The 14,047-nt window shown below is 42.3% G+C and overlaps 1 protein-coding gene across 1 annotated transcript in view; it reads right to left on the bottom strand.

Moving 5' to 3' along the window:
- Nucleotides 1-14,047, bottom strand: part of adamts10 (ADAM metallopeptidase with thrombospondin type 1 motif, 10) — a 50,307-nt gene that overhangs the window by 16,557 nt on the left and 19,703 nt on the right. The window contains exons 10-15 of the mRNA XM_062423631.1: nucleotides 11,362-11,508; nucleotides 10,853-10,994; nucleotides 9,420-9,527; nucleotides 8,552-8,697; nucleotides 6,345-6,408; nucleotides 6,119-6,221 (exon numbers count right to left, since the gene is read on the bottom strand). Of these exons, the coding sequence (XP_062279615.1) occupies nucleotides 6,119-6,221; nucleotides 6,345-6,408; nucleotides 8,552-8,697; nucleotides 9,420-9,527; nucleotides 10,853-10,994; nucleotides 11,362-11,508 (710 nt within the window). The remainder of the gene's footprint in view (nucleotides 1-6,118; nucleotides 6,222-6,344; nucleotides 6,409-8,551; nucleotides 8,698-9,419; nucleotides 9,528-10,852; nucleotides 10,995-11,361; nucleotides 11,509-14,047) is intronic.

Below are 14,047 nucleotides of genomic sequence, written 5' to 3'. Positions count from 1 at the left end.
TTTGGTGAAAGTTCAGTGCCCCTCATGTTCTACCTTCGCATCTCTATAGATAAATGTCTGCTATTTCCTCCTGTTTTATGTCACTCTGTCATTTCCTCTTTCCCACACTGTCAAAGTCCCTTAATTCCAAAATCCAAAGTTTTCATACCTGACCAGTGATCTTTCTGCCATCGTTCCTCAAGCCAATAGCAATTCTACCATTCTGTCGTTCAGACCTACTATTGTGCAACACCCCCCTTTCTCCCCAACACCACCATGACCTTCATGATATCCAGGGAGACTCGACTGAAGGTTCCCATCAACCACCTGCTGACTCCACTCCGCCACCACCAGCAGCATCTAGACTACCTGTCCTACCTCCTATTATCATATGGGCCAATGCAAGTCTAATCACAAAACATCTTTCTCTGTTGCTAACCTCTTACTTTTATACAATACTCTTCTTATTGAAATATACACTCAGTCATGTATAGACATGTGCACATGCATGACTATATACCCTTTTCATCTTCTCCATTTTCACACTATTTATTCCTCCTGCCATGACACCCACACACACGCACACACACACACACACACACACACACACACACACACACACACACACACACACACACACACACACACACACACACACACACACACACACACACACACACACACACACACACACACACACACACACACACACACACACACACACACACACACACACACACACACATTTGCACACTGCTGTTAGAGGGTATTCTCCAGCCAAATGGTATATATCCTTCATTCATCTCTGCAGCTTGCCAATGGCTCCACTATTTGAGTGGCTGTTGACATCAGTCTGGGCTGTGTTTGTTTGTGCTGGCAGTGCTGAAGCAGGTACAGTATGTACTGGGAAGGAGAGAGAAAGAGAGAGAGAGTATGTACTGGCAGGCTTGCAGACGATTAAAGTGGTCAGACCATGGAAAACTACAATTCCCATGGTGCCTAGCTTTGGCAGGGCAACCAGGGCTTGCAGCAGGGTGTGTGTGTGTGTGTGTGTGTGTGTGTGTGTGTGTGTGTATTATAACTTGCAGGCTGTTCTATGGAGGGTGAAGGTTAAATGTGAAGGCTGTTGGACTAAGAACAGCAATGTGGAGCGGCTTGTTCGAAAAAAAAAGAAGAAAAAAAGAAAGAAGCAGCTTAAACGACAGACCTTTTTTAATGAACTGTCCTTGGCTGTCTGAGCTGAGAGAGAAAGGCTGTCTCTGTTTTCACTGTCTGAGGACAGACACGAAGAGGGAGAGAGACGGAGGGAGAGAGAGATTGCATAATGGTGAACTAAATAAAGAGAAGAGAAGGAAAGGGAGGACAACGACAAAGAAGAAGAGGAGAGGGAACGTCTTCTTTGAGTGAAAGCGGACAAAAAAGTGAAAGGAAGAAAGCTGAAATGAGAATTTGGGGAGAGCAAGAGGGCTGAAGAGGACAGGGAAGGGGCTTGGCGGCGTGATCTGGCCTTAACGCAGGGCAGAGTCTATGGCACTGTTCCTATTTTAACAGCTGCAAGGGATTTCTATTGTAAAATCAGCTGACTTGATGAAAGGAGCACTTGTTGCCTGAAGTTGGAATTGGCTGGCCGGCCATCTCTGTAAGCCATTATGTTATTGGAGGGCTAGATTAAAGGCAGTTATGTCGTTGAAACTATTTATCTTTCACGTCCAGTGTAGTGCTCATCAGGAGCGAGGAATTTCTTGCAAGGCATTGTGGGATGCATGGTTCTCTGCAGCCAGCATCTGCAGGCCAGACAGGAGACAGTCTGCAGCTTCAATTCACTTTCTCCTCCACGCACACACACACGCACACACACACACACACACACACACACACACACACACACACACACACACACACACACACACACACACACACACACACACACACACACACACACACACACACACACACACACACACAGTCTCCTGACTTCTGTTTGTCTCCCATCATCAATTCCTGGCTCTCGTCGTTCTGTCCATCGTCGTCTGTTCACCTTTCATTTTCTGTTCTTCCTTCCTAATTTCACTCATCTACTCTTTCTCTGCATCCAACTTCTAGTCTCGTCTTTTCTTTCCAGGCAATTCTGACAAACAAGTGGACGAACATGTGAAACTTGAATTTGTCTTCAGCGTGATAACACTTTATTTTAACTCGTTGTGTGCAGTTTATCTACCTGGAAACCTGCAGGTGCGCTGATGGTCCTGATGATAAAAGTGGTGATCCTTTACTCAATGAGTAAAAGTAGCAGTATTGTCAAAGGTTTAATTATAAATGAAAATCTTACCCTCAACATTTTACTTAAGTTAAATTAAAATATGAAGTTTTTCACAAAAATGTGCATTATTAAAGCAAGCATCTAAAGAGTTTTATACTATATATTGTATGTACTGTAACACATTAAGTTATACCTGAAAGTGTAGGCAGCATTTTAAAGTTATAGCTGGCCCAGTTAGGGGTTATTTAACTACTATATATAATTGACTTTATTAATCAACAAATCTGATGTAGTACATAGCTTGCGTAGTATAAGACGGCCATATGTTTTGGCCATATAATTTGGGTTTTTATTCCCAATACCTTGCATAGTATAATTGGGTAAAGATAATATAATGTATAGATGGATATTTTTATGTAAAATCTAAATCTAGTAAGTTGTTAGCTGTTTGATAAAGGTAGGGGAGTAAAGAAGGAGTAGAATATAATGATGCATACGATGAAAAATACTCAAGTGAAGTATACGTTCCTTACAACTGTACTTAAACCTGCATTGATAGATTCTGGGCCACTTGAGGGGATCGCAACAAGCTGTAAACACAACACTGACAGACAGGATTATAATTTTATAAAGTTAATAATAATAATAATAATAATAATAATGACTTCGATTTATATAGCGCCTTTCAAGGTACCCAAGGTCGCTTTACAAGAGTGGGAGTAGGGGGGTAGGGGCAGGGTGGGGGTTTAGGGAGGGTAGGCAAGAGAGAAGAGGTGTGTTTTGAGGTGCTTTTGGAACTGTGACAGAGAAGTAGCGGAACGGATAGGAGGGGGCAGGGTGTTCCAAAGGGTAGGGGCAATTGCACAGAAAGCCCTGTCACCAAAGGTCTTGAGTCTGGTGCGGGGAGTGCAGAGTAAGTCCTTGCTGGTGGAGCGCAGGGACCGTGACTGGGTGTACGGGTGGAGGAGGTCGGTGATGTACTTGGGTGCCAGTGAGTGAAGTGATTTGTAGGTGAGGAGGAGGATTTTGTAGCTGATGCGTTGTTTGATTGGCAGCCAGTGGAGTTTCTTGAGGATGGGGGTGATGTGCTGCCAGGGCTTGGTGTGGGTTAACACCCTGGCAGCTGAGTTCTGGACATACTGCAATCTGTCTAGGGCTTTGTTGGGCAGCCCAGACAGGACACCATTGCAGTAGTCCAGACGGGAGGTGACGAATGCATGAATGAGGGTTTCGGTGACTGAGTCGGTGAGTGACGGCCGGAGTCTTGAAATGTTACGGAGGTGAAAGAAGGCAGATTTGGAGATGCTCTGGATGTGGAAACTGAATGAGAGTGTGGGGTCCAGGGTGACGCCCAGGTTCCGCACTTTGGGAGATGGGGAGGTGGGACAGCCGTCGATGACCAGGGTGAGGTCTCCAACCTTCCTGAGCAGTGGTGCTGGGGCCACCACCATGAGCTCTGTCTTGTTGGTGTTGAGTTTCAGAAGGTTGTTGGTCATCCAGGTTTTAATATCGTGCAGACAGTTGTTGAGTTGTATTGGTGGGAGTTGTGAGGAGGGCTTGGTGCTGACATACAGTTGGGTGTCGTCTGCGTAACAGTGGAAACTGAGTCCATGGTTGCGGATGATCTGACCGAGGGGGAGCAAGTAGATGGTAAAGAGGAGGGGGCCAAGGACAGATCCCTGGGGGACACCATGGTTAACTGTTGCAGTGGTGGAGTAGGAGCTTTGCAGAGTGATGTATTGTTTACGGTTGGAGAGGTAAGACTGGAACCAGGAGAGAGCAGTGCCGGTGAGGCCAATGAGCTCAGAGACACGGGAGAGCAGGATGGAGTGGGAGATGGTATCGAAGGCAGCAGAGAGGTCAAGGAGGATGAGGATGGAAACAAGGCCGTTGTCTGCAGCAATCAGGAGGTCGTTTGTTATTTTGATGAGGGCGGTTTCGGTGCTATGATGGGGTCTGAAGCCCGATTGGAGAGGTTCAAAGAGCTCATGGTGGGACATGTGATGTTGTAGCTGGGCAGCCACTGCTCTTTCCAAGATCTTGCTCAGGAACGGAAGGTTGGAGATCGGACGGTAGTTGTTGGGGTCATCTGGGTCCAGGCCTGTCTTTTTGAGTGTTGGGGTCACGGCTGCCAACTTAAAGCTGGAGGGTACCACACCAGAGCCAAGTGAGGCGTTGATGATGTCAACCACCGGGGGGCAGATGGTGGGGAGACAGGCCTTCACCAGGGTCGTGGGTAGTGGATCCAGACTGCAGGATGAAGTCCTGGCTTTGGTCAAGAGGTCGAGGACTTGATCAGCATCCAGCAGGGAGAAGGTGGAGAGGCGGCGCTGTGGTGGGCAGGCAGAAGGATGGTACATGTCCTGCCGAGGTAGTGTGGCCGGCGGGGAGGGTGTAGATGCCTGGAGCTGCTGGTGGATGGTGGCCACTTTCTGGTGGAAAAAGTCCAGGAACCTGGAGCAGAGGTCAGCGGCGTCGGAGGGTTGTGGAGCGTCGGGAGGGTCAAGAAGGCGGTTGATGGTGGAGAAAAGCATTTTCGGATGCTTTTGTTGGCTGTTAATAAGTGTGGAGTAATGGACTGTTTTTGCCTGGGTGAGAGCCTCTTTGTAGCACTGGATGTGGTCTCTGTAGGCTTCGAGGTGGACAGTGAGGCCGGATCTTTTGTGAAGCCTCTCAAGCCGGCGCCCCGTGGACTTAAGCCTCCGCAGCTCTGGGGTGAACCAGGGAGCGGGGCGGGTGTAGGAGACCAGTTTGGTGGTGAGTGGAGCAACAGAGTCCAGGCTGAGGGCGAGGGCGCTGTTATAGTGTTCCACCAAGCCGTCAGCAGTGCAGTTAGAGGGGTGGATAGCGAGGTTGGCAGCTAGGGTGTTAGCCAGCGTAGGTATACACACACGCTTTGTGTTCCTGTATGTGATATACCTTTTTGTAGGCTGCTTAGGGAGGGACACTGGGACAGAGAACAGGATGGCTTGGTGGTCGGAGACAGCTGGATCCGTGCAGTAGAGATGGGAGGGGCTTAAGCCAACACAGCACACCAGGTCCAGGGTGTGCCCCTTGGCATGTGTAGGGCCCTGTACATGTTGTTTAATGTCAAAGCAGTCCAACAGTGAGAGGAAATCCACAGCGACGTGAACATGCTGGCAACCCGTTAATTGTTCACATGCAGGTAAGTAAGATCAATTTAAGTCTGATATTTACTCTCCTTTAAGCTCTGTTAATGTCACCACCAACTTCTGAGGGGAGTGCTGTGGTAAATTCTCCAACTGTGTCCACAAGCTAGTCGTGGACACAAATTTGTTGGTTTCTTTTAAGCTGGCTAGGTTTGAGCTTTTTTGCTGAAAACAGCTGTTTGCTGCATCTGGAAACAATGCTGATGAGAGTGGTGAGAGTGAACCAAATCTGAGAGCTGTGAAACTCAAATGAAGAGCTCAAAGATGCTGAAACCGATTTGAAATACGTGAGTGGACAATGCGAACATGGAACAATCTTAGCAACAAAGGCTACAGAATGGACAGTCGTCTGTGGGCATTTGCGAACAATATGACGACACCATGAGTTCAGAGCAGGCTGAAGCCCTGGTTTGACTTGCAAGGATCCTTTATACATACCTTACCTCAAGTTTTGGACATTTGACCTAATTTAATAAAGATATCTGACACCGTGACAGTATAAAAATAACTGACCATCATAAAAAAAGCCTGATATGTCCCTTTTAATATAAAAATACTGATTAGAGCGGTGTACTTGAGCATGGTGCTTGAGTAAATGGAACTTTTCTCCACTGGGTAATGTAAAGGTCAAAGAGTTTGTCTGCAGTAAAGATTACTATGGTGCAAATAAACACACAGATACCCCCCACACAGAAGGTTATTCACTCACCTCCTCTGTATGGCTTCCAGGTGTAAAATTTCCCCCGGAAAGGAACGCTGTCGAAGTCAGAGCACTGCATCTCCCGGAAATCCCGTGAGCCTGCGGGGCACTCCTGTAACACAAGCACAGAAAACAAGTATAAACAAATTACATTTAGGGTTTACATTACTGTTTGTTCACTAATTGAATGACGTCTGTAGCGGTAATGATGATGATGAAGAGAAGCGATACTCACATCAATATTGCAGGACCTGAAGCGCTTTCTCTCCCCCAGACAATACTTTCCACCAATGGTTGGCCTTCAACCAAACACAGAGAGAATCAGGCCAGTCAGTCACATCTGAGTACAATTTAACAAGCTCTAACCTCCATCATCACATCACAACACAACGCTGGCTCCTGATCTCTGCTTTGTCTGCCTTCATCAGTGTGTTTCCAGTCTGCCTCTTTTATTGCTTTATTGTCTATCACGGACCGTCACAACAACACCTCTGTATACATATTATACTGAGAAGGAAGCCAGAGGCAGCCACCATCAAATGGTTGCCTCTGCTAAACTTTCAACAAATTTAAACAGCATGGAGCCAAAATAAATGTGCAAACGATGCTCAGAAATGATACCAGAGAGCACCCTTGGCCTCAAATTTTGGTCAATTCATCCTCTGTTCAATAAATTCAAGATGAGGGATCTGGTGACTGCTATTCAAAAGCATTCTGGTAGCAGTTTGGTGAGGATTCAGACTATCTGAATTATTTAATACACAATAAGAAAAAAACAGTGGCACTGCTGTACTGGATCTAAATCCTAGCATTAATGTTATCTGCATGCAATTTGCATCTTCTTCTCTGTGTTTATGTGGGTTTTATCTCCAAAAGATAAAACTGACAAGAAATGTACTCAGGATGAACCAATCTAACTTTTTCTGATTTGTTGATACTGATTCAGATTCCTAAAGTTAGGGTACAGGTTGATATCAGTCAAATCTTTTCAAGGTGGTGTTTTTTTCAGTTTTATACTGCATGTATAACATAGCATTAAGTTTGAACTACACATGCAACTCTATCTCTTTCTCATTTTAGTCTTACTGTATGTAAAGTTTAATTATCTACAGCATGTACAAAGTTTATACAATTTTGTTTTTACAGATTCATAACAACATTCACTGAGAAACAGTATATTGTGAGCATGTTCCAAGAATATGAAAAGGTTGCACATCTGAAATTACCCAGTCAATGAGGGCAACATACTAACTTTGAACTTGTTTATTTGGCTCACATCACAGCATTTTTCTGTTGTGATGTGAGCCAAATAAACAAGTTCAATGTTAGTATTTTGTCCTTGTTGACTTGGAAATTTGATATGTGTAAACCTTTCATATTTTTGGGACATGCTCACTGGATTTTTAGGTTTAGCACTCCAATGAGAATCCCATTGTTAAAGCACTACCTCCTTCTCCAATTCAGTATATAGTGTGGATCAGTCACTTATGTCCAATATCTAATCCATTAAAAGCTGATCCTATATAATGGATTGATGCATCAAAAAGCCACAAACCAGCATCTTCTATCACTAAACAGTTAAAATCAGTGAGCCAAAAATAAGTTTGGGGTTGTAGAGAAATTTGCTTATTGATCCGCTCCATGTAGACACAAATTTACAGTAACCAGGTTACTACAATGCATGTAAACGCCTTCCACATAACCTTTCCCTTAGTGACCTGCTTACTTAAGTCCATGTAAATACACTGACTATAATATTCTATGTCAATAGTTTGCCAAAGGACAAAGAACTTATTCCCATTTGGCTATTTCTAGTGATGTCCTTCTGTCCTACTAGAAAAACAATTTCACAGTCTATTGAAAAAGGAATTAGAAAACAAAGGGGGACTAAGACTACGAAGGGAGGGAAGTTCACATTTTATAGAATATACTGTATTTTGCACAATGCCACAACTGTAATCTAGTCTAGTAGGAAGCAAACTAGAAGGTAACCAGTTGGGTAATTTGGTGGTTTACATGCACTGCAGTGACCCAGTTATTGTAAATCCACATAAAACAAATCAGTCATCAGATTTCCCCCAACCTTATTTTGGTTGCATGGCTGCAAGTTGAGTGGAAACGTATTTGTTAACTTCCCTGTCTGAAGTATTTGGTACATGCACACATGTAAAAAGCTCCTCCTATAAAAACTTTTTTCAGGGGAACTCTGATTCGGTTAAAAACAAATTTCAACAGACAGTCAACTAACTCAGTTGCTACCATAGACTGTATATAAAACACCTATTCTACAGTATCAGCTGGTAAAATCAGGTAAATCTCACCTTCTCACTTATATGCTGAGCTAACGTGAATTATACTGTACAGGTGAATCTGCCTGGTAGAGTCTCACACTACAAAACTGATGGATTTCAGACTGGCCGGACATTTAGCTGAGATCTGTACCTGGGGCTGTCGCAGTGTCTGATAGAGGATGAGACTCCACCTCCACAAGTCCTGCTGCACTCCTCCCAGGGTGACCACAGTCCCCAGCCCCCGTCCACGCCCTCTGGACGCGTCCCATAGGCCACGCACACCCTCTTGTAGCACCACTGTAACACGTATAACATACATATTAATACACATATGGATAATAAATAAATATATAGAATAAAGCGAAGATTATACAACAAACCAACAATACAAGATGTTCTGCAACCCATGATCAGTTCTTTATGTGTTTCAGGATGACTTTTTTCTTTATAAAATGGCTCATAAAACTTTTTTTTTATTGGAAAACATGTTATCCAAACAAATCATCGGCCAAATTATGTCAACGTAAGGACATGTACTGCTTTTTGGCTCTGTCGGCCAGGGAGCAGCTCGATAATACCGAATGTGTGACTGACTGATTTGCTGAGTGATGAAGTTACACAATTGGTTGGCTGGTCCAGTGCTGAAGTTTCCCCATTGGCCTTTGCTCTTTCAGAATTTAATCGACATGAACAGTTTCAATTACGTCCTCAGGGGGTATTTACAGCACAGCAATTAGAATAGTTATAATCAAAATTAAATCCCAAGATATAAGTGTGATATCCTACTGCTATTCACATTATAGACACTACTACTGACACAAGCTGTAGTGACCATGCACAGTCCAGCCATATATTAGGTTTTGACCAAGTCTTGTTTAAAAAGCAGGCAACTGATCCCAGATGAACAAAATCTACCTCCAACATCTACCTTACTTGCACAGGCCACATATAACCTTTCTGTTCACATTATTCTCTAATAATAAAAAAAAGAAAAGATTAATTTTAATTTCATTATTCACCCCTTTCTCTATGGTGTTGGTCTGACAGATGGTTCCCTCTGCAGCGGGAATGCTGCTGGTGATGCAACGGTTGCTCTTGCTCATGCACCAAAGTTCACTGCAAACTTCCTGTGTGTGAGTGACAAAAAGCAACGGGGATAGTGAGGCAGCGGGGAAAAAGGAAAAGAAGAGTGACAACCTGTCAGAGTGGTTTTATATCATTATAGAGACACAAGAGCAGACACACTCTCATTCACCTTCCTCTTTGTTCCCTCTACAGCAATGCCTATAACACATGGGGCTACGTTTTATTGTGTACATATGCTCCGACCACATCGTATCGATAATAATGAGTCTATAAAGCAGTTTGCTGTTCCAGATGTCCATTTACTCCGAACCTGGCCCCATAAAAGTTGACCATGCAATAAAGTGGATGCTATTCACTGTAGGTACTGCAAGATGTTTCACATTCTTACAGAGAGAGTCCGACTTGAATAAGAAAGCCAAAGGAACACAAATCAAGGGCAAGCAGTGAGATAAATTACTCAGATTGAGATTTAAGTCGTCTAAAGGAAAGATTCATTTAGTATTGCTGCGTCACAATGGACAGAAAAAGATAAACTGATTCATAAACAATCATCTGACGAGATTGCATATCAGCATTGTGCAACATTAAATAAGCTTCATCAGCTCTGCTATATAATATACAGTTATTAATGACTTAGGACTTTAAGATATTCCATGACCTAGACGGATAAAGATTGTTGAAGTCAAAAGTAAGCTTAAAAAATACAATTATTTCTCAAATAAATCCATTCAGTGTGAAAATAAACACCATAAATTCATATAACAGCTCTGTAATTGCTGGAGTCATCATGACAGTTTTAAGACTTTAGTCACTCTTATCCAGAACCACAAAGTGATTGAAAAAATAAGGAGAAAGAGATTTATGTCATCAAAAGAAAAACAAAGTAAGAAAAACAAAATATTAGCAGAGATGAGGGTTAAGCAAAATAACAATATTTACAGTACCATGAGATGATATAAATAAGGCAACTGTCATAGATTTTCCCAAATTGATTCCAGGTGGAGGCTGACATCTTTAAAGTTTCTGGTTGTATTAGACTGTTGTGGACAATATTGCAAAGTAATGAGTACTGCAATTCAAGCATGACTTCATTTTCATTTGTATGAATGGGATGAAGTACCTACATTTGTCAGGTATTAAACTTATTGTATTAGCCTGGCCATTGTATCATCTGTCTGTCCGTAAGATTTTATTTCATGATATCACAATAAAAAAATTATAAACACACAAGTCCAACTGCTCTTTAGCCTTTCCATGGATGTATCACTCATTCCTACGAGAGAAGCCGAAAGACAAGATGGGATAGAAGGAAAACTGAGGTTAAAGATGAAACAAAAAAGAGGAAAAGTTTACACAGATTACTCACCGCATATTTACACTGTCGAGATCTGACGCCATACTGGAAACGGCACTGTTCGTCTGCATCGTAGGCCTGACCCGGGGCTGTAGTGGGGTACACAAACTCCTGCTTGGCGGGGATGTTGTTCAGACAGGAGCCCATACCTGAACTAAGGCAGGAAAGAAGAGAAGAAAGAGTGAGATTGAACAATAACTGGAAATATTTAGATTATTCAGAGGATACTCGAGAAAAAGCATAGTTACTGGTCTGGTCTGAATAATTCTTGGAGCAATTCACATGAATGAATCATCTGTGTTTAAAGTACAACTACAATTGGTTAAATGAGTAGAATAAAAACATAAAAAAGGTTTAAGATATTGTAAAATTGTTTAAAGAGCCTACTATCTAGATCTGTAACTTGTTTTCCTGCTCATAAAAAATGTTTTATTGACATTTAAGTGGATTTTTTTTTTTTTGGCCAACCCCTCATTACTCAATTATTTGAGGTGTTGCAGATATCTGATAGACTGACTCACTCCAGGAAGCTGGTGATGTAATCTCGGCTACAGGCCGACCAGATGAACGGGTTTGTCTTCATGGTGATGTGGTCGGCCATCAGCTTGGCGGTCTCCTGGCTGCGGGGCCCACAGGCGTTTCCCATCCCGTCATGGTTCATCCCAAACCTAAAACCCATGATGATACAGTGACAAACGGTTTGAGGCAGTGTGGACGGGTCGCTGCAGCAGGGACGGGGACAGTGGAAAATAGATCACTTTGGATAACAAAGTGAGATCTACAGAACAGACATGAAGTTAAAAAAAAGAAAAAGATGATTGCCCACAGCTGTCAAAAGTGCTCACCTACTTCTATCAAAATCCTGTGACCAAATGTATCATTATCATCATTACAGCCAAAACAGTGGACAGCGGTCTCCAATAAACCGCAGTTGTGTTTCTGTTTTTCTTCGAGACAGCTGCTCAGGCACTGATGTACACCTTGTGGTAGCCTTTAACAACTTAGAATGGGCTTCTCTCCTTGATATGATAGTGTCCAAATATATTTAGACTTTTAACAACCAAAAAAGGGAGAGCTGCAGAACTATATAACCTGAGCCTGAGTTCTTTACATTCTTTACTGATATGATAATATAATATATGAAAATATTTGGATTTAACACAAGACCAGCACTGTAACTACTGATTGTAACTACTTATTTTCATTATATATTAATCTGCCATTTCTTGATGCATGGATCAATTGTTTAGCCAATAAAATGCCTGTTTTCTTTGCAAGAGCCCAGCATAACTTATTAAAAATGATTATTTTACTGCATCTGACCAATAATCCCTTACCCCAATGATATTCAATTTATATTATACAAACAGCATCAAATCCTCACATTTGAGAACCAGAAAACAGAAAATGTTTTGGATTTGTTGCCTGAGAAAAGACTGAAACAATGAATTGACTACCAACATAGCTGCAGATAAATTTCCTGTTGATTGACGATTAATCGCTACCACTGAAACACAAATGCCATAAAAAAGCCTGCAAGATAGAAAACTAGCAGAGCCCAGAGTCAGCACCAACACCACTGGTCCGCGACAAACCCTGCTATGGAAAGTCTTATTCAGAAGAGTATGAATTGTTATATAATGGTCCATTGTCCATATATAAGGGGCTTTATGAATGACATGACATGTCACACTATACAACTATACTCTAGTAAAAGATACAGTGTTATGAACCATTTGCTGTTTAAGCATGAATGAAAGACAGTGATGACGCTCACAGTAGCTTTGTTGGAGCCTGAAACATAAACATGCTGAAAGCTTTTCATCCCCCAACTGATTCATTTCTGTCATGGTCTCTCTTGTGGTTTCATGTGGGTCCCATCCACCACAGACAGGCCTGCATTGCATCTGAACGACGGCAATTAAAAACAACTGCTAATCATGTTAAAGCCAGGGAAACAGATTTGATATACACACACATGCATAAATAAGCACACTCTGTTGGGTCGTGTTGGTCGTGAAGCCTCGGAGTACTCGAAAGCTACCTATATTGACCATTAAGGAGGTAGGACCCCAATAGGTCTACCATCTGTCTTAATACTTCTCAGTGCTGTGTGCATACACAACTTAACTGGAGTCTGAATTACTCTGCAAGGACACTCCACAAAAATCAACAAACTTGATGGTTTTCTCAAGAAGAATGGAGGATCAAATCAATAACGTCTCTTGATTTATAGTGTTCACAGCTAAAATAAATCACATAGGCAGATATAATCACTAGTTATTTAGTGATGCAGATCAGCTATGCAAGTCAAATGAGCACAATACAGTTTACAAATCATCCAGGGGATCCAGATGGCATATCCAGGTGCTGTACCAGCCCCACATGGAACTAATCCCAAAAGCATAAAAATAGTGTTACTGAAAGAAAAAAAAATCAACTATTAACACAATCTTAACTGATGGAAATGACAGGTGCTGCTGGAGATCACATTAGCTCTGGAGTTGTGGAGATGTAATCTGAGGACAATCTCTCTGTGGGGGGAGGGGGATCATCCCGGACCAGACCACAAGAAAACATACATGAGACACCTCTGTTATCCCTAAAAACAGCAGCTATGAATGAGGCAGGGAGTCAGTGTTTTTCCTCTTCAGTAGTCTACAGTCTGTACAGTACATGCATTATTGTAGTATTTAAACCTGTCATTACAGATTTGAAACATGTCATCTGTATATATAGTTTTACAAGACTTATACCATTTCCAGATAGCAGACACGTGTACGATGCAGGTCTATTAAAAACATGTTCAACCTGTACTGGATCTATTTATATCTCCCTTTTTTTGGGAAAGAAATTGATTAAATGATGTTCAAATACCAAGTGGATAAAAGAATAGTTTTTTCACGTCTGTCTTGAAACAACAGTCAGGTATCCAAAAGATGATATGTCTAACTCAGACTGCTGAAGCATCATATTATGAACCTATCTTTTAAGTTAATTTACTGTACACCCTTAGGTACATGGTCACCAAAGGCGACCCATGTTCAACCCTGGTTGGGAGGAGGTCATGATGGAGGGTAAGCTGACGGGTAATGACCAATTCAGATGCTGATCCATCCAATATTTGTTGAAATATTTTACTCTCAACCAAAAAGGTGAACCAACCAACCATCTGAACTACCATCTGACTTACCAACACACTGACGA

The sequence above is a fragment of the Scomber scombrus genome, chromosome 8 (genome assembly GCF_963691925.1).
Source record: "Scomber scombrus chromosome 8, fScoSco1.1, whole genome shotgun sequence".
Classification (NCBI taxonomy): Eukaryota; Metazoa; Chordata; class Actinopteri; order Scombriformes; family Scombridae; genus Scomber; species Scomber scombrus.
The sequence above is the reverse complement of the archived record's forward strand: the minus strand, read 5'-3'. Positions and strand labels throughout refer to the sequence as shown.